At 58.8% G+C, this 27749-nt stretch overlaps 1 protein-coding gene across 1 annotated transcript in view; it reads left to right on the top strand.

Annotated features, from left to right (window-relative positions):
* Positions 1-23901: 23901 nt before the first annotated feature.
* The window catches only part of AJAP1 (adherens junctions associated protein 1), a 38781-nt gene continuing 34933 nt past the window's right edge, over positions 23902-27749 (top strand). The window contains exon 1 of the mRNA XM_063353862.1: positions 23902-24211. Coding sequence (XP_063209932.1) covers positions 24183-24211 — 29 coding nt within the window. The 5' untranslated portion in view covers positions 23902-24182. The remainder of the gene's footprint in view (positions 24212-27749) is intronic.

Here is a 27749-nt window from a genome sequence, read left to right as displayed (position 1 = left end):
ACGCTCTCAAGGCTGCTGCGAGCATGTCTGAGCTGCTCGCTCTGAATAAATTGGGTTTGATGTATACAAGGCGAGGTGTATATACTTTTAAATTTATTCGCTCAGTTCCCGTTGCTTCTGACCCCCTGCTGCCGCGGGGGTAGGTGGGAGCACTGATGAGCTCCCTAATGAGCTCCCGTGGACGAGGGGGACCTGGCCGCAGGACCCCGGCACCCACACTCACAGCTGCAGGTCACTGCAGCTGCCGGGGTTGTGCCTCCGCTCCCTGGCGCGGCACCGAAGGGCCGGTACCCTGTGCGTTTGCCATGCAGCCACCTGTCCCCTCGGTGGGCCGGGAGCAGCAGCAGCAGCTGGCAGCGGTTATCCCGTCTATTCACCATCAGCCATCACCGGTCACACACTTGAAAGGGCTTGGCAAAAATTGGGCTGTAACGACTCCCCTGAGGCTGCAGGAGAAAGCAGCAGCAGCAGTGGGAGAACCACAGCTTTCCTCCATCGGCCGGGCTGGTCACCCACATAAACCTCTGCACCCGGGCGGCCCATGGGCTGGGGCGGTGGCAGGTGGTGAGTGAGGGGCTTTGGGGACTGGGGATGGGACCGGGACCAGGACCGGGGATGGGACCAGGACTGTGGCTGGGACTGAGCTGCCCCCCAGCAGGTGATGGTCAGGGCAGGCATCGCACCGAGGTAGCAGAGCCGCCGGTCTCATTTGGCTGAACATTTTGTTTGTGTTTGCTTTGCTTGTGGAGTGAGCATGAAAAATTAATATAAAGGTGCTAATCATGTTGGGTCCTGAATGTGAATGTGCCACAAGCACAAGCCGAAGAGCAAGCGGAGGGGACGACTTTACTGGAAAACAGGTTTTGGCTTCAGACAGGGGTTATAACTAAAGCTCGTGTCGGAAAACCTGGCGGGGCGTCGTGGTTGGGATCCTGCCAGGAGCGATGCCGGCGTGTCCCAAGGGATGGGGCTGGGAGGCCGCCAGAGCCCGGCAGTCCCCTGGGGCTGTGAGCCGGGGGGCAGCTCCGTGGTGGTGCCCGAGTGCCCCCAGCACAGTTTGTGTGCTGGTCCCCGCTGTCCTCGTCCCGTGCTTGACCCACTGATTTCAGCTTTATGTAAAAACACGGTGTTTGCTCAAAGAAGGCGAGAAACCCCGTCTCCCTGCCCCCCCGTCCCCCAGGTCCTTCTGTGCAGGTATCCATCATCTCCTTTGTTTGGTCGCCTTAATTGGGCTTGCTATTTATAGCTGATTATTGGAACCAGGTCGAACTGATGTTGTCTGGATTTCCACAAGGAGACAGGCAGTGAGTCGCTCCCAGTCCCTCCCGTTGTCCCCGCGCTCGGTGGCAGTGGCGCACTTGGGGTCCCGCTGCTCCTCCGCTCGGCTCCGTTACTGCCGCGCATCCGCCCCGGGAGAACGGCTCTTAAACCTGAGGTTAGCCTTTGATTTACGGTTTTGTTCTGCAGAAAACATACATTAGCCTTTTGATCCCCAAAGTGGGCTTTTGAGAAGGGCTGCAGTAAAGTCTCCAGGACGCGAATACTGAGCTGCGTAATTACGCTCCTGGTAACATAATGAATGGCCGCAGCCAGCAGTTCTTGCTGGGTCTCCGCATACTTCAGCTGCCGTTTAACACAATCATTTTCTTTTGCTGGCTATAAATATGTTTAAATTCTCTGACCTCCTGCGCCAGCATTATTCTCGGAGGCAGAATTATTTCTCACTCTGTGGCTCGTAGGTTGGCTTTGGCCTTGAAGCTCCGCAGCCCCTGACAAGTGGGTGAAGCCCAATTTACAAAGCAAACGAGGCGCGGGCGGCAGACCTTGGAGGGAGGCAGGGCCGTGGAGCCCAGCGCCTTTCCCACCCCAGCCCTCGCTGCCACCTTGGTTTTTGGGTGAAAATCAGCAAACAATCATGCCCGTGGTCATCGCGGCCGCAATTGTCATGCGGGGGTGGGCGGTGACGGTCCCTAGAGCCAGGAGGAGCTCAGGGTCCCACGCGCGGGACCCCCGGTGCTGCATGGGTGTTTGCAAACGCGTTGCTGCGCCGCTGCTTGCACCTTCCTGCTCTGCCCACGGCAGCTTGTGCCGAGTCCCTCCGTCTGTCCGTCCGTCCATCTGGGAGCTGCTTCCCACAGACCCGCCTCCTCTGGGGCAGAAAACAGCCCTGCCCAGCGCACGCTGCCCGCTCCTGCCCGCGTCCAGCGCCGCACTCTGCCTTCACCCCCCGCAATCCTCTTGCATGAATAATGAAGACTATGGTCTCCTGTGACTTGCTCCTCAGATTGACCGCTAATCCCAGCGTTTTGCCAAAAACCTGTTTCTTATTAATGACTTGTGTTTTACAGTAGGTCTTCGCTGTACAGTCACTTATTAGCAAGCCTATTCCTGCTCCCGTGTTCTGCTGGCGGTGACCTTGTCCCTAGACCCCTCTCCACTGCCCTTCCCTATGAAATCACCGCGCCATAACAGTGCTGGAGTGGGAAGAATTTACTGCTTAAATAATTTATCTAGATTCAGTACAGAAAGTCTTTTGAGGAGATTCATCAGCTAATAAAGAAAATTGATTCTGGAAGCCAAAGTCAATACGGGGTTAGAGAAACGCCACCGCCTGCCGTGGGCTCCCTTCCAGAAGCCTCAGCTGCCACATCTGGCTCAGCTGCCACATCTGGCTCAGCTGCCACGTGCCCCCCGAGCACCGCCGCCTTTCCCAAAGCGGATCGTACCTTCCTCCCCACCTGCCAGCCCTGGGGCACCTTTTTTGTTTGAAGTCCCATGTTTCTGGCGAGACCTGCAGCTCGGCGAGGCGCCGCTCGGCCCGCTGCGGAAAGGGCGAGCACGAGGGGGGTTCACGCGGCCCAACGCAATGCCACGGGGCGATGAAACCTCGGCACGGAGGTGACGCAGCTCCCTCTCGGCACACTGAGCTCCTGGGGGTGGCGACTCCATCTACAGTTTCAGAAGATGGTCCAGCACAAGCTGGATCCTTCCGAGCTCAGCGATGAGACCCTGCTGGGGCAAAGCTGGTGCCGATCTTGTCTTTGCCGGGCGGGACAGGCAGGCGGGCTCCTGTCACTCTGCTCCCTCCCGACCCACCGAGGCTGGAGGCGAGAGCGATGCCCGCGGCCGAGGGGGAGCGGGAGCGATGCTGGCAATCCAGAGGCAGCGGCACGGCAGCGATGCCCCTTCCCAGCCGCTGCCCAGGCACCCTCTGCCCCGCAGGACAAGCCCTCTGCCCACCCCTCTCTGGTTCTTAAGGGATGTCTTTCCTCCGTGCAATCTGGAAGACAAATACGGCAAAACTGAAGAAATGGAAACATGTGGAAAACGGCTCGAACTGGCCCTCCAAAAGGGCGGTGGGACGTGACGCCAGGACTGGGGACGTGCAGGAGACTGGGCACCTTTCGTGGCAGCCTATGGAAGATGAAAAATAGCCAAAGGAAAGAGAGAGAAAAGGAAATTTGGCAGAAACCTGTGGCCATATGGCTGGTTTGTTCTTCATGTGTGTTTCTCCATATGTTGCACGTACGTGTGTTTGTTTACCCCCGTGCACTTCGCATGCCAGCGATAGTCTCAAACCCATCAAAATTATCCTGTAAAAAACCTGAGGAGCTTCAGGCGTGCCGTCCTTCCCTCGGCGGGTCCCCAAAGCCGTTTCTCCAAACCACCTTGATCGCCTTGAAGAATTAAAGCTGTCTTTGCCCTGAGGTGGCTTTTGCCCTGCGCGAGCTCTCCCAGCGAGCTGTGAAGCAGGAGGTGCGGGATGGCCAGCGCTCGGTGGGCTCGGACGCGTGATTTGCTGCTGGCCAGATGCCGTTGGCCGGGGAGGGAACCGCTCTCGCTGTCTGCGTTGTCTCTGCTGGAACCCGTGTACCCATCAATAATTCAGGTGCCCTTACAGCTGCCACCAGCGGGTCCCTCCCCGCCTGCTTCGTGGGAAACCACGTCTCGGAGCCCGGCTCGGGCAGGGATCTGCGGGCGAGGGGCAGCCGTAGCCCAGGCATCGTTCCCGCGGGTGCCAGCGGGAGCTCGGGGGGCGGCTGCCCTCTGAAGCTGGGGACATCAGGCCTGAAGGTGAAGTTGGGCGTAAAACCAGGAACATGGAGCAGGGGGGGAAAAAAAAAATATCCCACGTCATTGCAGTGATTACACCTGAAGGAATACCTCCACGTGCCAAGCCCGCGCTCTGAGCGTGATTTAAGCTGAAAATTCAGGACCGTTTCCTGGTACAAATCATCCGAGCAGGGTGAAACGATCAATGGGAGATATAATCTGCGACTCGTCTCTGCAGCCAAAAGCATCTCATCTGTGAACACAAACTCATTAGGAGCGTGATTAATGGCCTCTGAAGGGGGGAGCCGGGGGTAGCGGAGCTGCCTGCGAGCCCAATCCCTGCGGTGGGTGCCGCGCCACGGCCCCCTCCCCAGTGCCAAGGCAGCCGGGCTCGCTCCCGGAGCCTGCGAGGGATGGGGAGCTCTGCACCCCCTCAGAAGCCCTGCAGTGCTTTCATTTCCCAACAGCTTTTTCTTGCTGGAGGGAAGGAATTTTGCACTCGCTGGAGCCGAGGGGAACAGCCAGACCATTCCGACAGCAGGGAAAGCGACGCTTGGCCTGTTAAAGATGGAACCAACCACCAAAAGTGTCCTCAGAGGGGCAGGACCGCCTGTGGACAGGCAGAAAAAGAGGAGCAATGTGGTTGCCACGGCTAGGTGACGGATGCAGGGGGCTCAGCCCGGGGCCAGCGTCCCCGCGGCGGGAAGCCAGCAGTTCCCTGTGCCGGGAGGTCCCTGGAGCGCAGCCTGTTCTCAGCGCTGGCGGAATTTGTATTCAGGAGGGACCTGATGTGATTTCTCTCCTAAATTGCCTGCTTGATTAGATGTATCAAAAGTGCACTTTAAGGAACAAAGCTCCTCTTGCCCCCATGACCTGACACGGGTGTAAGAAGTGACCTAAAGCCTCTCTGGTTGCCGGTCCAGCGCCGATCCTGGCTCAGCAGCAGCCGGGGCCGCCTCCGGCACCGCTCGGTGCTTCGCTGGCGATGCCAGCGCGGTGGCTTCGCCCCGCTCCGTCCGGCAGGCGCTCCTTGTCCCTTCCCATCTGCCGTGGGACATCCCTGGTACGAACCCCCCGGGATGCAGGAGGGGAAGGCGCAGCCCCGCTGCCCGCAGCCCCCCGGCTCCATCCTCGGCACGGCGGCACTGAGCCGCGGGAGCAGTCGGAAGCACCAGGATGGGCAAGGTCAGGTAGGCTTAGAGAAGTGAGGATTGGGGAAAGATTTTTTTAGGAATATGGTTCAAATAGCGAGGGAATTAATTCTGGAGATGCCACGGAAATGATGGCCCATAAAGTTAATGAGATATTGCAGAAGAAAGGGTAAACAATTAGGACTATTAGCTGCAAAGATAAACCAAGACCTATTGCCCTCAGAAACACTGAAACTAATTAAATTGAAAATTACAACATGGGAGTGCAAAAACAAAAGCAAATAAATTGAGAGAAAGAATTAACTGGCTTAATATCATGATGATAATATTATTAGCAATAGGAAGTGGGGATTGTATGATTAAAGCTGTTTATTCTGACGCCCTTTCGCTGCGAGCGCGTGGCGAGGGACCCGGGACAGGCAGGGGGGGACCCACGGCCCTGGGGGCTCCATGTGGGGTCCCGGCCCCTCGCGGTGACCCCTCGGGGGGGTGGTTGTGTGGTCCCGGTGCCCTCCCCGATCCCGTCCCGTCGCACCGGGGCAGGTCAGGCTCGGTGGCCAGCAAACCTCCCGCTGCCCTCACGGCTGTGGCGGGGGAGAGACCTCCAGAGGAGTCATTAGCACTCCAGTAATGGGTTCCATTTAAAGGGATTAGAGCCAAATTAACTTTATGGTTTGCCACCCAGAAATAATCCTATTTTAAGTGGACAGATTCTTCCGTAGCGTCCAAGGAGACGATGAATGGACGACGTACTGCTGGAGTGAACCCTCAGCAGCGAAGGGAGCTCCTGGCCCTTCCTCGAGGGGACCTTTGGGGACCTCCGGGGTGGACAGAACTCACCTAATTGGGGTTGATGAGTTGGGGGCTGGTGGGTTGGCAACGGTTTCAGCCGGCATCCCAGCGTGGGTGACAAATCGAGGAAGAAAACCCAGGGGCATAACGGTAAAAGGAGGCTTTGAGCAGGAATTCGTGCAGCGCCGAGGGAAGGAGACAAAACCAACCTGGCTGTTTGCAGAGCGCTCGCTCCCGAAGCCGGCAGCGCCGATCCTCTCCTTCCCTGGGAACGGCGAGGGGTTCGCCCACTCGACGGAAGATTGCGGGGCAGATCTCCGCCTCTCTGGGATGCTCTTTGAGAGCATCAGTAAAGTGGATGCGAAGGCAGAGCCGGCCGCCGTTCGGCTGCGCATCGCCCGCAGCTCCCCCCGGGAGAGGCTCTGCCGCGGGCGCCGGGCTGACAGCCGGCACTGCCGGGCTCCGCACAAGGCCCCAGCTGGGAAACGGGCATTTACGCCTGGGGTTTTACCCCTCCTCGTACGGTTATCTTTCCTGCTGCGTCGCGAGCCCTGCGTTCAGACACGTGTGGCTTCTCTGGAAAATGGCGTTTCCTCCTTTCCCAGGTTTGGGACGCTTTGCGCCGGGTTTGAAGCCACAGGGGGTGTCCCCAAGACCCTTACGCGCTTTTCCAGAGCAGGAATAAGGCCGAGCAAACGGCAGCCAGTACACTGGGAATGAAGGGAAAGCCGAGAAGCTTGGGCAGGCAGAGGGGTCTGCAAATCGGGGTCCAGTTTATCGCTTGGTTCCATCAAACGCTTCTGTGGGTCAGTGACTGCGGGGCTGTCCCCGTGCAGGACCAGCAGCGTCACCAGCAGCGTGGGGTGACACACTGGAGGGGGGGCAGCCCGGGCTGCCACTGCCCCTCTGGGCTCCGTGCCCTCCCCTCCACCCCCTGCGATATTTGCGGTCTGGTGATGGAGAGCAGAGTCCCTTTTTTTTTTTTTTTTTTTTTTTTTTTAAATAGTTCTTTCATTACGATGCTTAATCTCTTCTGCAGAAGCAATTACGTTCGATGGGTGGGAAGCAGCATCACAGCGGGTGATTGTCATTGCGATCCCACCGGCCCCGTGGCCACCACTGCCGCGGGAATGGCAACTGGGACACTGGAGCCAGCAGCTCGGCCCCGCCGGGACAGATAAGAGACTTTGGGAACGGTCAGATAACCCCCTCCACTGCCCAGATATTTACCTGAGGGGTGGGTGTGGGTGCGTGTGTATCGCAGCCGAAGGACGGCTCGGGCAAGGGCTGACCAAACACTCGGTGGCCTCTGGGAACAAAGAAAGCTGATAACGCGCCCCTGGGCCGGGCCCTTTCTTGTCTGTCTTCACCACAAACTTCTCTAATTCTTCAGGAAACACAGCAGCAACGTGCGTGGTTCGGGCTTTGTCTATTATTTCTTACACCATCTTCACCTAACAAAAGGAATTAACACCAGTATGTGCAATTTTCTATTTCTTACAGGCTAAAAAAAAAATTACTTCTTCATCCGGTTAAATTAATCTGGTAGGAAATGCAATTTTTTTTTTTCTAGGCAGTGGCCCAATCTGCACAGGTATTGAGAGGGTCTAATTACAAAGCGTCTGAACCAATTAGGCACCTTACGGCCATGAAACATTAGTTTGTTGTGAAATTAGTCTACTTAACGGCGTTCCCCCTATAATTAAAAGTAACGTATCGAGGGTTACAGAGCTGGGAAAGCAACCGCCAAGGCAAAGGAAAGATTTGCCTGAGGATTTGGGTGGGCTCCATGTCGGGACACCACCGTGGGAAGGTGCTGAGCAGGTCCAGGACCGCGCAGCATCCGTGGGGACACACGCCGGAGGAGGCAGCAGTGGCTGCTGTCGGGATGGCATCCGTCGGGATCCTCCTGGCTTTGGGTCTCAAGGGTGGAAGGACACCGGCTGCGGCGATGGCTGGGATGGGGACGGCTGTGCCGGGCGCTGCACGGGCTCGGTGGGACGGGGATGCTCTAACGAGCCTGACGGGCAGCGGGGCAGCCCCAGGGTCTGCGTCGCAGCAGCTCGTCAGTGTCGTGACGTTCGCGGGGCCAACCGGAGCCGCCGACAAGGATGTCCGCGTACCTATGGCGTGATGTATGTGATATATGGTGCCCATCAAGAGGCAGCCGGGGCTGAGGGGCACGCAGGGCTCAGCTTGCCATCCAGTTGTCTGCTTTTAATGGATATAAATGGTTACCTTTAGCGCTGAAAAAGCTGAATAGGTACAAATATTACCAATACGGTAAGGGTGCACTGGGCCTCATTATCCTTGGGTAATCGAGGTTATGTGGAGCTCTTCGCCTGTATCTGTCACTGTCTCTCCCGGCAATGTGCTGAAGCAGAAAAACCTCGAGGATGGATTGCCCGGGAAGCTGGAGGAGGGCTGGGACCCCGACACCCCCCCGGGCAGAGGGAGCCCCGTGCGGCCCGTGCATAACGGCTGGCAATCGAATCTCCGCAAGCCGTTACTTATTCCGTACGTTTTGTTTCTCTCCGTCTTTCCGAATCGCGGGCAAAAAAGCCAGCGACATTCTGAAACGGATCTGGGGTTATTTCTGACTTTCTCCGGCAGCCGCTGCCGTTGGTGCTACGTGCGCTGCGCTGCGCGGGAGAGCTGCTTTCCCTTCCCCGGGTGAACGCCTACCTACGCGCTACCCCTCGCGGCGTGCCACGCGGTTCTGCGCTGCTACAGAAGCATCCCTTCGGGAAGCACGCCCAGCGCTACCTCGGCCACCCCCGGCAGCAGATCTTGGGGGGCGTTTATGGGAAGCCGCCTGCGCCGGGGGGTCCCCCTCACCACACGCGGCTGGGCGGGAGTCGCCTGGCAGCGCGAGTCGTGTGTTCTCCAGCTGAATCCATAACGCAGCACTTGCAAGCACCAAACACGAGCATCCCAGCTGAGAACGTGCTTTCTGCAAGTACTGAAGCCGAGGCCGTAAAATATTCCTGGGAAGCGCTTACAAAAGGCTTTCAGATATGTCAAATGATGCTTTTCAGGTTATCTCAAATTTGCTTTCCTTTTCTGAGGAATACTCAGACCTTCAGCTCCTCCCCTCATTCCCCCCCCTACCTCACAGCGCGGGCGTTGGGTTTGTAAGGGGGAACAAGGCGACGTGCTGTACGCGCGATCGCACGGCAGCGCATCCACAGACCCTCGCACCAAAATCTCCGAAAACGTTGAGCTGCATTTTTCCACTGACAGACTCACGCAGCTCCAGCTGTTTACTTCTTCATTAAAAGCGGGGCGAAAAGGCAGAGTTTCAAATAGTTCTCCTTCCGTCGTGTCCTTGGCAGGGTAGATAAATAGCCCGCAGAGGCCAAAGGCTGGTCCCAAAGCAGCGGGTGACGTTTGCCGGGGGGGAGCCCGGCCACGGCTGTCCCCACAGATGCCGTGTGCGTTCGGGATCGCCGCTGCCTCTTCACCAGTCACTTCCAGTTTGTTGCAATATTCATGGAAACCCACTTCTCCGCAGAAAAGCGGTGCCACTGCGGAGTCGGTCCAAGCCCAGGCCCTCGGCACGCTTTTTTGCTAGAGGCAGGAAAACCATTAATATGATGAAAATGACCTCGAGTTGCTATTGCTGGATTATTTAATCTGGCTGGGCTTCTTCCGACTCTCAGCCACTATAAAAGAAGACAAATTGCCTGTCTGGTGTTTAAAGGTTTCGGAATATAGGATGGCATTGATTTTGGTGTATCTGGAGAGGTGACGCTCCCTGGCCTGGCTGGCACGCGGGGGTTTTGATGACAGAGCATCCTTCGGGTCCCGCCGCCCGTACCGCACAGCTCCCTCCTGCTCCCAGCCGGGGGCTGGCGACTCGCGGATAACCCAGGGACGGTGATGGGGAGGAAAGCGTCGCCTCCCCGGGCTCTCTGCTGAAGCCCACGCACACTGTCCACCCTGCACGGCTCCCGCCTGGACTGCCTGGGACCCCCCCATGCCCGCGGCTCCTCCGAGCAGCCACCCCCTCATCTCCTTCCCGACATGCCGAGCAGATGGAGCGCTTTGCCTCTCCCCGGGAAGCGTTATTTCCAGTCCTTGACCCCAAAGGGATAAGCGCTCTCCCAGTGCCAGGCGTTTATCGAGGCGGGAGGGTGGCCCAGTCCCCTCCATGCTGGGCTCGTTCCAGGGCTGCTCCCGCTCCCCCGGCCCCGCGGCGCTTCTCACCCCGACCCCACCGCCACTGAGATGGGTGGGAAAGTCTCCGTCACCCCCCTGGTGAGCTGCTGGGCCGCCAGCCCTGGGGAGAGCCAAAGTAGCCCCCCGGGACCGCTTATATGTCCATCAATAGCCCCCAGGCCGGGGGCTGCGATGCCTCACAGGGAGCCGCTGGCTCTGCCCAGCCCAGCTGTGCGCCCACAAGCCAGGGCAGTTACACCCCCGATCTAGTTTACACGCAAGATAAAACTAATTCCTTGTTGGTGTTTCCTTCCAAAATTCCCAGGAATAGCCCACGAAGGGGAAGCTGCGAAGGAAAAAAAGTGATTAATTCTTGGTGGCACATTTAAACACCGTTTTTATTACGATTCATCCTTTTCTCGCACTTTGCCCTTTTCTGATTCATTCTTGCTCTTTGGAGGTGGAACAAGGCTGATGCTTTGCAGCTCCCCTTTCTCCAGAGGAGTTTCGTTTAACCCTGGATTTGCTGGTGTAGCTGCCTCGGGAAACGGGGGGCCGCAGAAACGGGGATGCTCCGGGGATTCTCCCAGGGGTCGGCAGCGCGTTCCGCTTGCCCAGCGCGGGACTTTGCTGCCCTGTGGGGTCCAACCCAGCTGTGGTGGGGTGCGATGGGGTGCGATGGGGTGCAGCCTGGCCGGGGGTGTCCCTAGATGAGCTTCCAGCCCCCCCGGCTCCTCCACACCGTGCGGGTGCTGCGGTGTTTTACAGCGTACCGCAACAAAACCTGAAACGTACTGGAAATAATTCTACTATCAAACGCATTCAGCTCTGTTTGTTTGCTTTTAAATTAACATTGGGGATGAAATGATTCACTGAACTACAAAGAGATGCCTCGGCTTGACAAGAATCGCAGGCAGGATTTCTTCCACTCGCAGTTATCACAGGAAAAAACATTTCAACATCTTGTCCGCTCAGCGCAAGAAAAATAGTTTTGTACTCTGCGCCTGGGAAACAAGGAGCTTATCAAAAAATCTCCGGCATCAGAGGGACGAGGTGGCAGAGGCGCCGCGGAGGCACCTTTCCTCTCTGCCGCGCGTAACCGGGAGCTGCAGCGGGGAAGGACAGGTCTCTGAGGCGGCGCGGGGCGCTGTGATTAATTGCTGTGTCCCTGATGAAGGGGACGGGTCCTGGGGGAGCCAGAGCAGAAGGTGGCACTGACGGGGTGCTTGGGGCCAGCGCTGCAGCCTGGACGGGGGAAAAAGGGAAGGTTTCTCAGTGATTTTCCTGCAGAAAAAAAGGGGGAAACGGCCCAGAGGTGCAGGGAGAGGAGCGGGCAGCAGGTCTGTGCCCCCATCACTCCATGCCCGGCGTGCGGGTCCCTCGGAGGACGCTCGCCCCTCCTCGTCCCGCAGCATCCTCTCAGCACGGGTGAGAAACGCTGCTCCCCCCAACCCCTCCCGCCCGGATTAAACTCCGGCAGCAGGAATATCCCAGGTGCCTGCTTTATCCGGACACGAGGCATCCACGTAGGGACGGCGGCGATGATTAGGAGCTGCTTTAGGTAACGAGCAGGAGCTGCAGCAAAGCAAGCGGGGGTGGATAAGCCGGACTAGTCAAAGCGCACGTAAGCCCAGAGTCATAATTAGACATGGGGAGAGGAGCCGTGACCTTGAAAATATTAGAGAAGAGGACTTCTAATTAGGAGGCAAAAGGCCCGGGCGCTGTTTAACCTGTTTCCAAAAGTCACTAAGCTGCCCCGGGTGACTTCGTTGCCAAGATTCGGAGTTCGAGCTGACGAGCGCTACCAGAGAGGCCGGGCTGGAATGGAGGGCACGGACCCCCCCAGCTACCCCCAGCCCTGGGGCCTGCCCCCGCCATGGCCGGGCACGAGGTCACTGTTGGATCAGAAACAGCTCCCGAGAATTCACCGGCAGCGGGAGCCTCCAAGAGCTCCGTCTGCAGCACCGGCTCCCGCGCAGTGGGTGTTCCCAGGGGGATTAGGGCTGGAAAAGGCGTTTAACTCAGGGAAGAGACTGGCGAGGTTTTGCTTCAAGGAAAACCAGGCAGAGATGGAAAGATGGATGTCAAGGAAAGGCTCCTGAAGAGCATCGGGCCACGAGGCATAAATTTCCAGAGCGTTTTAGTGCACAAACCCCTTTAATTTTGGCGCCTTGGGAGCAAACACAAATCAAAGCTGGGAGACTAAAACAAGCCAGAGGAACTAAAAATTTCTCTCAGTTGGTGTCTCCTTGGGTCGGAAGCTCCAGCTGCTCTTCTCCAGCCGTGAGTGCCCGGCTCACAACGGCATTTCTCGCGTGACACCGACACGTCCTCTGCGGGCGGGCTGAGGGTGGGATGCTGGCGCTTGGAGACCCCTCAACACGGGTGAGAAGCCCAGGGATGGGGAAGTTTAAGCTTGAGGCTGGTTTTTGTTTCTTCTCAACTGAGCCGGTTTGCTCGTTCCGGTTTGAAAGCTCCTGACTGTTCCAGAGTCAACAAGGTTACTCGGCAATCAAGCTCTCGCTTCCATCAGGTCTCTTCCACCCACTTAATGAAAACAAATGCCACCCCGGCCAAGGGCCATCCTTCTTTGTCTTCCCAAGCTGTGAGAACGGGCTTGCTTTAGACTTCTTTTTATATATGTTATTTTAACAAATGAACCAAATTATATCCTGGCTGCTCCCAGATACGTCTAATTCCCGAACCGTAATGGAGCCGTTTCTGGCCTCTGGTCATTAATCCTATTAGTCTCAGCCTTTGCATCTGGTCCCGGGGGCGTGAAATCCCAGTTACTTTAAGGAGGGGGCAAAGTAAAAGCTCTTGGAAGCAGAATCCCTTTACAGGCCTCCGAAGGGCAGGAGGGGGCTTAGCGGGCAATTAACAGCAGCTAATTACCTCTGGCCTGCCCTCTGCCCCAATCCCTGCCCCCGAAGGAGCTGGGGCGGGGGGGGGGCGCTGCTGGCAGGGGTGGGAAGGGAGGGCTCGTCCCCTTCTATGAAGTTTGTGATCCCAGCTTTGTAATAAAACCCAGCGTTTCAGCCAGAGAAACGCAATTGCCTTCTAAAGGCAGAGAATTAAAGCTTCCCAGCCGGCTTACGGCAGCTCCCGGGCAGGGGCAGCGCGGAGAGGCCGGACGGCGGGAGGGGATGTTTGTGCCATAAGCCGGTCCTGAGACTTCGCAGGCGAGCGAATGCGAGTGGGTGAGAATCCGTGGGTTCGCAGCAGGGGCTCGACTGCAGCAGCTCCTATTTCCCGCAGCATCCGACTTCATTCGCTCCTAAGGACCTCCAAACTTTAAGAACTTTTTTTTTTTCCCCGCAGTATTCGAGTGCTGGCACAGTCTCCGGCTCGCCAGCCCCGCGGGAACCGGGGGTACGAATGAGCGCATCGTGAAACACATTGGAAATAACAGCTTCCTTTTATTGTGGGATAAAAAAAGAAAAAAAAGGCGATGGGGGAGAGTGGAGAAGTGCCTAAATAAAACTCTGCAGCTGGGGCTGGAGGTAGCAGAAAGCAGCAGAGACATCTGAGGCAGGTGACTGCGGAGACGGGGGTCTCTGCTCCCCGCCGTGGCCAGCGCACAAATCCTGCGGCGGCTCCTCTGTCCGTCCGTCCCTCTGTCCCTCTGCAGCCTCGTGCACGAGCCCTTGTGCAAGGCGTGCGCGCGCTCCACGGCGCGTGAGCTCATCCTGTCCCGCGGAAGTGATGCTCGTGGTACCTCGCAAAGCCAATCCCTCCATCCCCGGGGAAGAGCCTGCCCCCAGCGGGGCGCTGCCAGCCCGCGGCCACCACGCAGCCCTCCCCCGGTGCCACCGAGCATCCCTTTGGGGACAGCCACGGGGGAGCCCCCAGCCCTGCCCTGCCCTTCCCTGCCCCTCGCCTGGAAAACAGCAGCAGCTGCGGCAGGAAAAAAGCGTTTACTGCTTTGGTTGGGGCAGAAACCAAATATTTAGGTGTTTCTCCCAAACTTGTTACATTTGGCATTCTCCTGGGAGCGTTTCCTTCCCGCCCTGGGCTGCAAGCGGCGAGATAGATGGAGCAGCAGCGGCGGGAGGACCAGCATACATTAGGGGCCGGCAGCAGAACATGAAGATGCTTTTTGGGCTGTGACGGGGAGCCAGGCGGCCAGGGGAGCGGCGGAGGACGGGACGGTGGCTGTCACCCCCCCAGCGCGCTGCCCAGGGCATGCTGGTGGGCACGGGGGGAAAGGAGAGCGCCACTCGCTGCGGTGGCTGGGGACAAAGCCGTGTCCCTTTGCCGGAGGAGGGTGGCAGCGAGAGCGGGCGCTGCCCTCCCCGGCGCACCGAGCCGCTCGGGGGCTGCCGGGGAGAGGGGTTTACCCTTGAGCGCTTGTTTTGCTGTTGTTCTCTGGAGCAAGACACCTGCTTTTCCCACAAACAAAGCCATAAATTGTCGGGCAAGCAGGTTTCAAGGGGAAGAAAAAGCCGAGCCGCGATGACAGCGACAGGGAGCTGCGCGAGGAGGTGAATTACTTGAAATATTGCCGAAAACTTGCACGCCATAAATATATTTCTGATCACAGCTAATAAATCATCGTAATTATTCTATAAATAACGGAAAGGCTGGCTCTGTGGTACCTGGCTTTTTTCTGCAGGCCTCTGGAGCAAATTTGTTAGCATCTTAAAATAAACTATTTGATCCAGATAGTTTGTTTGTACTCTCCAGGCTGAATTGTCTTCTCATTCATTTTTTATCACCTTTGGTTTGGTCGTTGGGAATCTTTTTGTGCTTTTTTCCCTGTCTGGCTCTGACAAAGAGATACGGGGCGGGGGGGGGAGCGCGTTTAGAAAACAACCAGAAAGCGCTTGCTTTCCTTCTGCGGCCGTGAGGGGCCCTGACCGCCGAAATCAAAGTTTCCTTCCCCGTCCCCCCGGGCTGGCCAACCTCCGCGTTCGCCTCTCGGATGGGGAAGGGATAAGCTGGAGAAGGGAACGTGCCGGATCGCGGTTATCCGGCAGTGAGGGGCCGTGCGCCCAGGCATCCCAGCCCGCCTGCACCCGGACCGGACACCTGCCCCTCCGCCGTCCCCACGGGGTGACGGAGACCATGAGACACGAGCCACAGACCCCGAGGGGATGAAGCACAAAGGCAGCCGCGGGAATGGAGGCTGAGGGGAGACCTTCTCGCCCGCCACAACCCCCTGAAAGGAGGGGGTAGCCGGGGGGGGTCGGGCTCTTCTCCCAAGGAACTGGCCATGGGACAAGAGGAAATGGCCTCAGGTTGTGCCAGGGGAGGTTTAGGATGGATATTAGGGAAAACTTTTACACTGAAAGGGTTATGAAGCATTGGAAGAGGCTGCCCAGGACAGCGGTGGAGTTGCCATCCCTTTTAAATCCATCCCCGGATTTAAAAGCCGGGCAGACGCGGTGCTTAGTGATGCGGTTTAGCGATGGGTTTTGTCACAGTCGGGTTGATGGTTGGACTCGATGATCTGAAAGGTCCCTTCCAACCCAGGCAATTCCATGATTCCATGATTCTATCCGGGCTGCTGGGTAAGAGGGGACCCGGCGGGGGGATGAATCCCCCGCAGAGGTTTTCCCTCAACACGCAGATGACAGACTTCACGACCAGTTTGCCCCAGTATCTCCTCTGCAGCCAGTTGCTGTTCCCGCGGGAAGGGGCCTCTCCGGGAGGCAGGCGGTGCCAGGCGGCCCGGGATGCCAACGCCAGCGCTGAGCGGGTCCTGAGCCACCCCTCAAACACGCAGGAAAACAACGAAGGAAGGCTTCCATTCCCCGTTTGCTCCACGTGTTACTGGTGGGGGCCAGGGCTCCTGACTGGTGAGAGCCGCAGCGGGCGCCCCGGTGCCGCGGGGTGATGGAGAACAGGGGGGAGCATCGCCGCCTCCCGTCTCAACTCCTCTCTGCTTCATTTCGGGTTCCTTCAGTGGGAAAATTATCAATCAGCTCCACCTCATATTTAAAGCGGCTATTACAGGGAAAGCTTGTACACACGCAGACGTCCATTCCTGCAGCCTCCCCCCGTCGCAGGGAAGGAGCCGCGGGGTTTACGAGTTTAATTTGAGGACAGGAGTCCCGCAGCCTCGCGTCACCCGGCGCCTGCCCGCCAACCTACCGCTGCCAGAGGGTTTTATAAGCGATGAAGGCGATACCGGTCCGTGATGGGATTAACGGTCTTGCAGCAGAGGTGGAGGATGCCGCACGCCCTCGCAGCCGGGGCCGAGTCCGGTTCCCTGCAGATCCGCCACATTCAGGCCAGTTTCCAGCCCGGAGCTCAGCGCCCCCCGGCCTCCCCAGAGCTCCGTGCTAAAGGAGGCCTCTCTTTAATGTCTTTTCCATGTGGCTATAAACTCGCAACACACCATTTTTCTCCCTTTTATAGATCAGCATTACTAATTTATTGGAAGTTTACTATTTGGAAATGTTCTCATATAAATTAATGGGAAGGTGATATTAAACCTCGGTCCCTGGGGGAGGAGAAAGCCAAACAAAACCCACGTTCCCTCTGCTCGAGGAGAGGCAGCCCGTTAAATCATCCCCTCGGCTCCGAGGGCAGGACGGGGGCGGAGGAGCCCCGGAGCTTCGGCGGGGCAATGCCAGGGCTTCCTGCGGGTCCCGTGGGTCGGCATTTATTGCTCTCTACAGGATTTGCTCCTCTCCGGCTCCCAGCTCGGCACAATCTTCTTCCTTCCTGACTCGGGCGGGGAAAGGCGCGCCCCCCCGGCTGTCCTTCCTGCAGCGCTGTGCAGGCGCGCAGACACCTCCAGACACTTCACCGAGCCTTTAATTACACGCCGGAGGAAGAAGCTCCAAATCCTCCAGCTCCGGCTGCCACTGCCAACCCGCAGCCTCCTGCCGGCCGCGGCACAAGTGCATGCGTTTGTGTCAATTAAGTGGTATAATGGGTCTGCTCATCCCTTCGCTAAACGCAGACAAAGCTGGACTGAGGAGCGGGGATAAGGAGCGCGAGAAGCAGGACGAGCGGTGTTTTCGGAGGCACAAGCCATTACTAGAGACTGCTCGCTCGTCTCATGCACTTCAGGAGCCGAAATGGAAGTTCTCCGCCCCAAAACAGACACCTCCCGCTCAGCACGAGGTTTCCCAGTGCCGGGGATGCAGCCCCAGCCCCACGGGCAGGATCGGACCCGGAGGAGGGAGAATTCCACCGCGGCCAGGACGGGGCTCCCTCGGCATCCCCGCGGCTGGGCAGGGCTGGAGGGGATGGAGCTGAGGGGGAGCGTTGTGTTAATTTACGCACGCCTCCTTTCATTTTATAAAAACTATTGCCGTTTATGAGAAAAGCTCGTTGAGTTAAATCACCCCTCCTGCAGCAATATAAAAATGCTGCGGCTCAGGAATACTGACACGCATGAGAGTTGGGCTCACTTTTCTTGCTGAGCAGATGAGGAGCAGGAATCATTATTTTGTATCACTTTACAAAAGAGACCTTACTGTAATATACCTGCTGTGCATTGATAAATAGCACCAGCAGATAATAAGGGCCTTAGGCAAGGAGCAAGGAAGAAAAAAGGCTTTCCAGCATGTGAACACAAATGCTTTAAATGTGAACTAAATTGGCCTGATCATTCCTCAGATTTGCAAAATTAAACTGTGCCCAATTGTCAACATCACTGAGATTTATGAGACAAATATAGCCAAAGCAAAGGGAATCTGTAGCAGCCCCGCTAGAGACGCTTGTAGAGTTTAAGCAGCGCGTACCGTTTAGGAAACCGAGTGCTATAATTTGGTTATCCTCCGTACCACCTCCCAGCGATGGAGGGATGGAAACGTCCATCCGCCGGGGGGGTGTGAGAGACGATGCACCGGGACCGGAGCGGGAGATGAGGCAGGCTTGGCACCGTGTCCCCGCTCCTGAGAGAACCTTCACTCCCGGAGCTGTAGAGCTGGACCTACGGACCCTGCACCACCACCACGGTGAAAACCCGAAATCCAGCGGGAGGGAGCGTCCTGGGAAGCATCCTGCTGCGGACGTGCTTGAGCGCGCGGGGAAAGCCTGCACGGGCAATCACAGCCGGCATCCCGCTCTTCCAAGCTTTGCCAAGGGTTTGCTGACGCCCTCTCCCTCTGCCAGGGGCCGTGGCTGTACGCAGCGGCTGGATGATGCTCCTGTAGCGGCTCCGCAGGGTGCAGGTGCCGGGGGGTCACCGGGAACCGCAGGTTAGGGACATCAACACCATCTCTGCTATTGCCCCGGCTGCATCTCATTCACCCTGAGCTCAGACTCCTGCTGTAGCTGGAACCCCCGCTCCCGCGGAGGCTCCGGGAGAACACCAGGCTGCCTGCGCTTCCCTTCTATTTGTTTACCTTCTTCTGTTTAGCAAAACAGGACCGGATTAGCTTTTTTTTCCCCGTGCAAAGCACTGCACCCTGTGGGGGTAGCTCTCCTTGGCAGGGCAGAGGAGCGCGCTGCTTCAGCCTCACGTCTCGGGGTTGTTAATGTCTCCCAGACGACAGGCACCGCGGGAAGCAGAGCCACCTTGCTTCACCTTGCAGCAGCTCGATGTAAAACCTGGGGAAACCATGGCAATGCCGGAGTCAGTGTCACCTTTCTAATGATGCCAAGGATTTCTCAGCAGAGTTAACAAAGGCGGGTTACCTCTCCAGCTGTTAAAAGCACAGTTGCCAGTTTCCCGCAAGCGCCGTTTCTTAGACGTTTGCTGCTGACCCCAGCCGTTGCCCCCCGGGCTCTCAGCCCCTGCCAGCCCCGCACCAGAGAGGGACCGGCCGCGAGCTGACAGTCTCCATCAAAACAAAAGGGAGCCCAGCGCCAGGCCTGGGGTGAGCAGGTGGATCCTGGATGCCTGTGCTGAAGGCAATTAAGCTGCTCAGATACTGATCTGTCCTCAGGGTCCTGCTTCAGTCAGGGCTTACAGCCCGGCCAGGAGGCGGAGGGGGGGCTGCAGGGTGGGAAGCCAGTTAGAGAGGGATGATTGATGGGAGCTGGTTCCTACCGGCCCCGCTGGAACAGAGGCAGAGCCGGAGGAGATCCATCCACGCCACGCTGCCTGGGCCTGCGGGTATTTGCACCAGCAGCTTGTCCCCATCCCGTCCCGTGGGGAGGCGAGCTGAGGATCCCGACGTCCCACCCCGCCCTCAGCTCTGCCAGGGGCCCATCAATTTCATAAACCAGCACTTGAAATAAGAATGATAAGGGTAGCTCGGGGCTGTTTCTAAACACCAAGAAGAGAAAACACCAAGCTCCCCGCTTAGCTCCGAGATTAAAGCGCTCCCCAGCTCTGTCCCCCCCTCCAGCCCTCCACCAAACGGCCGGGGGTGGCCTTGGGGGGGCTTACGAGAGACCCGGGGGCAATAGCGACGAGCACCTGAGCCTGGGCCAATATCTGCTGGGGACCGAGGCCACCGCGGCTGCGGCGTGCTCTGGGGCTGTATTCAGGGTGTGGAGAAGGTAGGCATTTTTCCTTCTTTCATTAATCTCGGAGGCTTTAGCTTAATTATGCTACTGGGCTGCTAAGTCAGGGCTTCATGCTTTCTAATTTTTTCTTTTGTCTTGCATACACATGTGAGACAGATTTTGCTTCCACAAGGGATATTTATAGGACATATGTTAGAGCTTGAAGAAGCTGATTAGCAATGTTTAGATTAAAAAAAGAAGGAGCTGCATGAGAGCAGCCTCGCCAGGCAAGCAGCGCTCGGGATGTCGGCTTCTGGGCAGCAGCTCCTGCCTTCCCCGCTGCTGGGCAAGTCCCGCCGGGGGGCACGGAGCCGGGGGTGCGGGGCTGGCCCTGCGCAGGGCCAGCGAAGGCAGGGGGCTCTGCCCCCTCCCCCCGGGGACGGGCTTGGGGGCCAGAAGCGGATAAACAGCTTCCCTGTGGCTGGAACGCTGGGAGCAGCCCCAGGCAGGCGGCCCAGGCTGCGGGGAGGCTCCGCGGGGGCTGGCGGTGACTCTTCCAGGCGATGGGCAGAGGCAGACGCGTCCCACTAAATATTTTCTACCTTTTTCACGTCTTCTCAGCCCTCCCCTCCGGCTCCCCTGCCTCCTGACTCTCTCCTTCCAGGGATCTCGTGTGCTGGAGCTGGAGCTGTGCCTCCCGACACGGTCCCACCGAGACCAGCAGAGGAGTTTGAGACCTTGGGGGACACTTTGCTGAGTGAATGCAGGTCCCCGAGTCCCCTGAGAGCGGCTCCGAGTACAAAACCTGCTAGGTGTTTCCCAGCATCCTACTCCCTGTCTGCGCTGGGCTGAAAAACCGAAGTACGATGTTACAAGGAGGTAGAAATTGCATTATACTCCTCTCTCCTTCACAAGCTCTAAGTAACACTTCTGCTTTTTCCATATGAAAGGAAAATGGGTAATGACAACCTATTTCTATTGAAGAGACAATTTTCACTCCTCCTTGGCAAGTGTAGCCAGGGCAGCATCTTTCTTTCCACTCAGAGGCAAATTAGCAGATTTTGCCTCAAGAACGCGACGGGTGAAGCGCGGTGCAGCTGGAGACCTTCGCCCGCCGCGGCCGGCAGCACCCGCAGGGTGCCCACACCTATTACAGCTCACGGTGGGTGATAACGCAGGCGATGCCATGGCAAACCTGGGAAGTGCAGTTCGGATGACAGGGAAAACCCCTCTTTCCTTCCAGAATATGGGTCTGTGTGAGCGTCTGTGACCCGCAGCGCCGCAGCCGCCTCCAGTCAGTGTTTTGCAGCTTTGCGCCAGCGTCAGGAACTTTACTCTCTCGGAGAGATGACTCCGAGAAGAACAAGTTAGACAAATGAATTCGCTAATGACTTCCTTCCCTCCTACTTAAATGGTGGAATAATTCCCAGTTCCTGCTCCTGCAGCGGGCTGCTCCATCGCCTGCCACCCGCTCAGCAGCCCCGGCAGCGCCGCTGAGTGAATGAGCCAGACGAAGGGGGCCAAGATTGCCCGTCGGCACCCACCCGCCTTTCAGAAGGCCACTAAAAGTGCTGCGCTGGCTGTTTTGAGAGGGCGCAGGCGCGGGCAGGCAGCAGGCAGCAGGCAGGGCTCTCCGCAGAGGACGTGCTCCAGATGCCCAGACTCTGGCCAAGTATCTCCCTCCCCGCGAGGTTTGCGCTCCCGGCGCCTCAAACCAGCCCCAAACCCAAATACCGGCCTATATATAAAAGCTTTGTGTGCGCACGCTTGCTTCGGTGCTGTTGAAAGCCTCAACTCGCCTTTGATACCTCTTTTTTTTTTTTCCTGGTTCAAAAATATTCTGGGAGCTTCTGGCTGCGACCTCAACGCGGGGCAGAGGCCAAGAGCTCTCGAAGCGGCTCGGGGCCGGCGGAAAGCTGCTGCCAAGGGCACGGGGCCCGTCAATACCAGGGTTGACTTGCCTTATACAGAGGTATAACAGACGGTTATAGCCAACTAAACACAGGCACAGGCTCCCGTTGACTCCCAGCCCCTTTCTCAAGCTCAAACTGTGCTGCTGGGCCCCGCAGCTCCCTGGCCACGGTCCTGCCCCCCCCACCCCAGGATGGGTCCCCCATCGCGCAACCCCCCCTCCAGCTCCACGCCTTTGGCACAAATGGGGAAATAATATTTTTTTAAGTGGGGATGAGTTAAGAGGATTTGTTTCAGATACAAGATAGCTCTCATTAATGTTTGCTCGTTTGGGTTTATTTAAGCCTTAATTGATTGTCTCCTACTTAACGGCGTTCCAGTATCTCTCAGGCTCCAGAATAGACTCTTACAAGACCGAGACTCGCGCGCTCTTCCCTTCTTCTCTCTAAATATCTTTCATGTTAGTTAGCGGGGTTTAATGGATGATAAAGCCATTGGGCTTGCAGGAAAGCTGAGCTTTCTCTTTCAAGTCGCTGCACACACAGCCTCCAGAAAGACCGCGTCCAGGTGAGCGCTGCGCTTTGATACCCGCTTTTGCTGCAGCTGTTGTCATTTGCAGCGACGAACATCGTGCACGAAATCGCGGTTTTGCACGTAACGAACGTCCCTGGGGCTGGCGGCTCCCTCCCCGCGGGCTGCGGAGGGACGGGAGCTCTGGCTGGGCAGAGCCGCGGTCCGGTTTGCAACCGGCCTCATCGCGGGGAGGCGGAGAGGGGACTGTCACCGACCTCGGAGTGTCACCGCATGCACGCTGCCGGGCTGCAAGTCAGGATTTCATCGGTGGCTCTGAGCGAACCGTGCCCAAACCTCCCCAGCAGGTCAGAAGCTTAGGAAAAAAAAAAAAAAAAACAAAAATCAGCCTGGCCTTTATTTAGGACACTTCTGTAGCCCTGGTGCTGCTTGGGCTCGGAAAGGAGAGCTCTGTCTCCCCAGCGGCTGAAATCTCACAGGATAAGCTGTTCTTCAAGCCAACCTCCGAGATTTCATCCTTCCCAAAATAGGCTCCTTCCGAACAGGAATCCAGCTCCAAATAACGTGGGGATCTGGCTGCTGAACTACAGCACTTCTAGTGGCAGCTGGAGCCGCTCCGTCGGGAGCAGACGGAGGGAGCAGGGACTTGCGAGGCGTCACAGGGACCACGCTGACCTTTCGTCGCGCTGCCTCGCTCAGAGGAGGCTCCTTCTCTTTCTAGAATAAGTTTATATGGAGGCAGAGAAGAAACCCAGTGACTCAGAAAGGCAGCGAGAGAGACTCGTTTCTACTGAAGTCTCGCTTTCTGGTGCGATTGTTCGGAACAAAGCGAGCCGTGGCTGCCGAAATGCCCCTTCCTCATGGCCCTGTGGGGAGCCGGGGCGCGGGGGGGGGGGTTCGTTCCTGCCAGGGGACCGCCCAGGCAGTTCTGGCTCTGCAAACCCCAGCCCCGCTCCGCACTCCTGGCCAGGAGCAGCTTCGGAGAGTCCGTCCCCAAATTCACACAAAACCTCCTTTTATTGCAGCAACTGAACAGAAACCCTCCAAAGGAGCTCGTCTTTTCAAGAGAGACGCTTCTCGTTCCAGACGCTAGCTGTAGGAATTATTTAGCTTCTTACCGGCAGCACCCCTGGAACGAGAGAAAACGTATCAGGCTCTGATGAAACACCTCTTAAAATAACCAAAGCCTTTCCCAACACGTTCGCTTTGTGCTCTATTGTCTTTAAACAAGCACAGAGGGAGAAAGGCACGAACTTTCAGCTGAAGCAAATTTGGTGGCGGCGGCGGCCGCTGCTGCAAATCCCAGATTCGGGAGCCGCCAGCGGGAGACCCGCGCTCCCACTTGCTCCGCATTTTTTCCCGCAGAACCGGTGTGCGGGAGCAGGAGTGGAAACTCTCTTTGATGCTTTTTTCGGTGGGGAGCGGGATGGCAGGGGGCTCTCCCGGTCCTCCCGCACCCCCCGGGCTGCCCGGCGGAGGGGTGCGGTGGAGCCGCGGGGATTTTGAAGCGTGGATCATAAAAATCATCCCCTCTGTAGGAAAGCGGCTCCGGCGCGGGGCCGTGCGGTGCTGGAGGCACCGGGGGACGGGGCACCGGCGCGGTGACACCCCGCTGCCGCCTCGCCGAGCGGCTAAAGGCGCGCAGACCTGCGCGGGTGCGGATCGGGGGGAGCGAGGGGCTCCCGTCCGTGTCCCCTGTCCCCCCTCCCTCCGGAGCCGCGACCGAGGGGTAAATCCCGGGATTCGGGGAGAAGGAGCGTTCCGCCGCTCCGCCGCTTCCCCGGCTCCCCCCGCCCGGGTGGGCTCCGCGCGGCCCCGGCCCGCTCCGCCCCTCCGCGGCCGCGGAGGGGCCGCGCTCCGCCCCCGCCTCCGCCCGGCGCAACTTCCCCGAGCCCCCCCCTCCCGCCCCCGCCCCGCGGGTGCGCGCACAGACGCGGGCGCGCCGAGCCCAGCCGCGCCGAGCCCAGCCGCGCCGCACCGCACCGCGCCCGCAGGGGCCCCGCCGCGCATGGGGCGCGCAACCTCCGCGGGCGCGCAGCAGCCCCGCCGGCGCTGAAAGAGGGTGGTGCTGGTGGGGGGGTGGCCCGGGCAGCCGGAGCGCCGACCGCCGCCGGCCCCCGGGCATGCCCGCCCCGCCGCGGAGCGCGGGCGCGGAGGTTGCGCGCCCGCATGGAGAGCTGAGGCGGTGAGCCCCGCCGGGCCGGGACGGGCGGGCCGGGAGACGTGACGATGTGGATGCGACGGCTCCCGGGAAGCAGGTAGGGCCGGGGCGCGGAGCGGCGCGGAGCCCCGCGGAGGGGAGCGCCGGCTGCGCGTCTCGCCTGGGCTGCGCTCGGGGAGCGGTTCGCGGAGTTAAATAACGAACTTGTGGGTGCGGGATGCGCGGTGGGGAGTGAGGAGCCTCCGTTGCCCCCCTTCCCGGCGCCTCGGTGTCCCCCCTCCCCGGCTCGGTGGCAGGGCTCCGGCCACCGTCCCCGTCCCCCCCCCCACCCCCCAGCCCCGCTCGGCCGCCCTGCCCGGGGAAGGCTGGCATCCCTGTCCCTCTGCCAGCCCGTCCCTGCCGGGAAGGGACCCCCCCCGCCCCGCCCCGGCCCGGCGGGAGCCTCCCGGGGGAAGGGGCCGGGGGATGGGGGGGGCGGGCGGGGGGGGGGGGGGGGGGGGGATGGATGTGTTTGGGGAGATTAATCGCGAATTGCAAAGCGGAGGAGACGGAGGCAAAGTGTTATGTAACGCGCGTTCATTACCGCCGCGAAGTCACCGGAGCCCGAAGCTGGTTCTTGGCGGGGCGGGGGGGGCAGGAGCCCCCGGCCCCCGCCCGCATCCCCCCCGGCCCGGCCTTGCCGGGTCTGCAGCCGCTGTGGGTGGGATGCCCCTAGGGTAGCGTGTTGAACAAGTGAGATCATGAGGAGAACTGTGCTGCTGTGAGGTTCGCAATACGTTCCTTCCCTCCACCCCCAAACCCGGTTTTATATTTAAAAAGTCCTGGTTTTGAGCCGGCGAGCCCTTGGTGTGGGGTCAGACACCCGCCCCCCCCCGCCCCGCAGCCTCCCCTCTGTGGAGCGGGAGAGCGGGGGCCTGTCCCCCCGGCTGCGCCGAGGGTCTGGCCGCTGCAGAGAGGGGTCCCCGAGGCGCGGGGTCCCGCTCCCCACGGCCGCTCTCCGGGGAGCGGGACTTGGCCCCCGCACGGCTGCGGGGTGAGCGGCTGGATGCTGCAGACCCCCCCCCCAGCAGAACATGGCTGCTGCTTGGGGGGCGCAGGAGGCCCCCCCAGTACCACGGGCGATGCAAGAGGCCATTGTCCATCGCTCCGGAGTCGCTGGAGGCTTTGTCCCTCTGCCTGAGCTTTGGATGGAGTCCTGGAGGTGAAACTTGAACTGAGGTTGTGTCTGGGCCGAGGGAGGCCCTCGGCTTTTGTTTTACACCCGTGTGTGCTGGGCACCATATTCCGGAGGCACGTGGCAAGCGAGCGCCCGATGCCCCCCGGTCTCGTCCCCTGCCCCTGGCCCCCGCGCCCCAACAGCCCGGGCACAGGAGCACCTTCACGCTGCCGCCGGAGCCCTCCGTCCGTCCGTCCATCCGCCGAGGACGCGCTGCTGCGTGGTGGGAAGGACAGAGTCTCCGGGGAGTCTGCGGCGATGTAGTGACCTTAGGAATTACTCCTCGGGGAAAGCACCCGAGATGTTTTTCGGGGTGCCTCACGCTTGGATTTATTCTGTGGCCGATGAAAAGCCCTGTGGAGCTGGAGGGCTGTTTCCTGAGGCTGGAGCCAGCAGAAGACTGTGTAATCTTGGAACCAGAGGACGCCCTCTGCTTTTTTATTTTTGTGAAGAGTTTAGCAATGAAAACAGGAGCCTTCCGGTCGCTTCTCTCCTCGATTCGCCTTGTGAATTTCTTTGCTGTGCATTCCGGATCCTCAGCGCCAGGCTGTCCTCTGTACCACCTCATCAGCTTCCAGTCCCTCCGCGTTTTATTTTTAATAAGAGATAACTTTACTGCTAACCTTGCCGGCTGCTCTCGCTTCTCTCTAACTCTAATTGCTTCTGGCTTTATTTCTGACATTTCCCATGTCGTTTCCCCTCATTTTCTTGAAGGCTGCTAGAAAAATAGCTGCGAGAGAAGCAGCAGACCTTTCCAGCGCCCGTTTCACCCCGCGCGGTCCCTGCCTGGAGCTGCCGGCTGCCGCGGGGATGTGGTACCTTATTGCTGCTTTCAAGTCGGATGCCTTTCGCCCCGGGCAGCGGCAGCTCCCTGACCTTGCAGGCGAGCCTTGCTCCTAAGTGAGGAGGGCGAGACCCGCGAACCTGCATGGCTCGGAGTTATTCTGCCCTTGCTGTCGCCAAGGGGAGCTCGCCACTCCCCCGGTTCCCAGCGCCGGGGCTGGGTGGGCGGCGTTGGTCCATAAAGGCCCTGCGAGGTCCTGGGGATGCTCCGGCTCCGCTCGGCCCTCGGCAGGGTGACGGGCTGTTATTTGGGAGGGGGCGGCAGGGACTCCATGGCGTCCCGAATGTGCACCCACATACGTGTGTGTGCATCCGTCTCCGTCAGTGCCGGCGCCTGCCTGCGAGGGCACGACAGCGTTCTGCAGCCTGCCGTCTGCTCGCCCTGGCCGAGGACTTCCCTTCCGCAGCTACAAACACAATATTTTAAACAGTATGCCACAATTTATTTTTTTTTTTTATGGCGTTTAGCTCTGGAGTCATTTGCGGTATGAGTAAAAACACCGTTTGCAATTTCTTCCCGATTGTATAAAACAACTCATTAAAAGCATACGTCCCCGCGCATTGGCACGGGGGAAACTTTATGGGCCTTGTAGTTACTGCCAAAGCAAACATTTTCCATGAATTCCGCTCATCAAGTTCACGCTGTCAAATGTAGATTCAGCCGCTCGTCAAAGATGCAAGCCTTGCAGTCTGAAAGTAATGAGAGCAGCGAGCGGTGGGAGTTAATGGCCTCCGCTGAGGAGTCCTTACTCATCCCGCAGCCGCGCAGGGGCTGAGCTGGCTGCTCCTGGGCGAATTGATTGCCACGGAAATTCATCTAGTGTCACCGGCTATGATACTTAACAGCCACAATAATGCTTGAATAAACTGCACTTTTATGCGGCGGTTCGTACCTCCTAACTGGCAGCAATTTCACAGATGAGGCGAAGGGAGCGGTGCTGGTCTTTAGCAGCCTCCTCCCCAGAGCATGAATAATTGTTGTAATAACGCCACTGCTGCCGCCGTGCCTTTGTGGCGTCTCCGGCGGGGTGATGGGTGGGAGCTGCCGGCCGCCCGGGATGCTGCCGGGGCTGCCCCACATCCCGGACCATCCTGGGGACAGGGGGGCTGCCGGCGTGGCCCCTCCAGGCGTTGGATGGTCACGGCTTGGGTTTGCTTCCCCTGGCCGTCACCTGGCGGGGAGGAGGAGTCGCGGATTTGCCTTCAAAGCCCAGCCTGCGGAGGGGAACCCCGGCGAGGCGCAGCCTGGCTCTCCAGGTGGTCCCCGTAACCTCGTTCCTCCCTTTCCTCACCCAAACCTGGCCCGCGAGCTCTGCCAGCGCGGCGTGTCGCCTTTTCTGCCTACACGTGCGTACGCAGGGCGGCGGTGAGCACCCAGAGCAGCCTCGCACGGCCGCTCCGTGGGGTGTGAATAATCCATATGACTTCCGACAGGTCTGACGTTCATTATGGAAATGTATGCATGCTTAAGCCTTTAAATATAGCTAATGGGAGAAGGACTGGGAGGAAAGATTACGGGAATCAATATGCTGAGCCGGAGGAGCGGGAGCTGCTCCACTCCGGGTTGCAGCGCCCG

Source organism: Chroicocephalus ridibundus, chromosome 16 (genome assembly GCF_963924245.1).
Source record: "Chroicocephalus ridibundus chromosome 16, bChrRid1.1, whole genome shotgun sequence".
Taxonomy (NCBI): Eukaryota; Metazoa; Chordata; class Aves; order Charadriiformes; family Laridae; genus Chroicocephalus; species Chroicocephalus ridibundus.
This window is presented reverse-complemented; position numbering and strand designations above follow the sequence as displayed.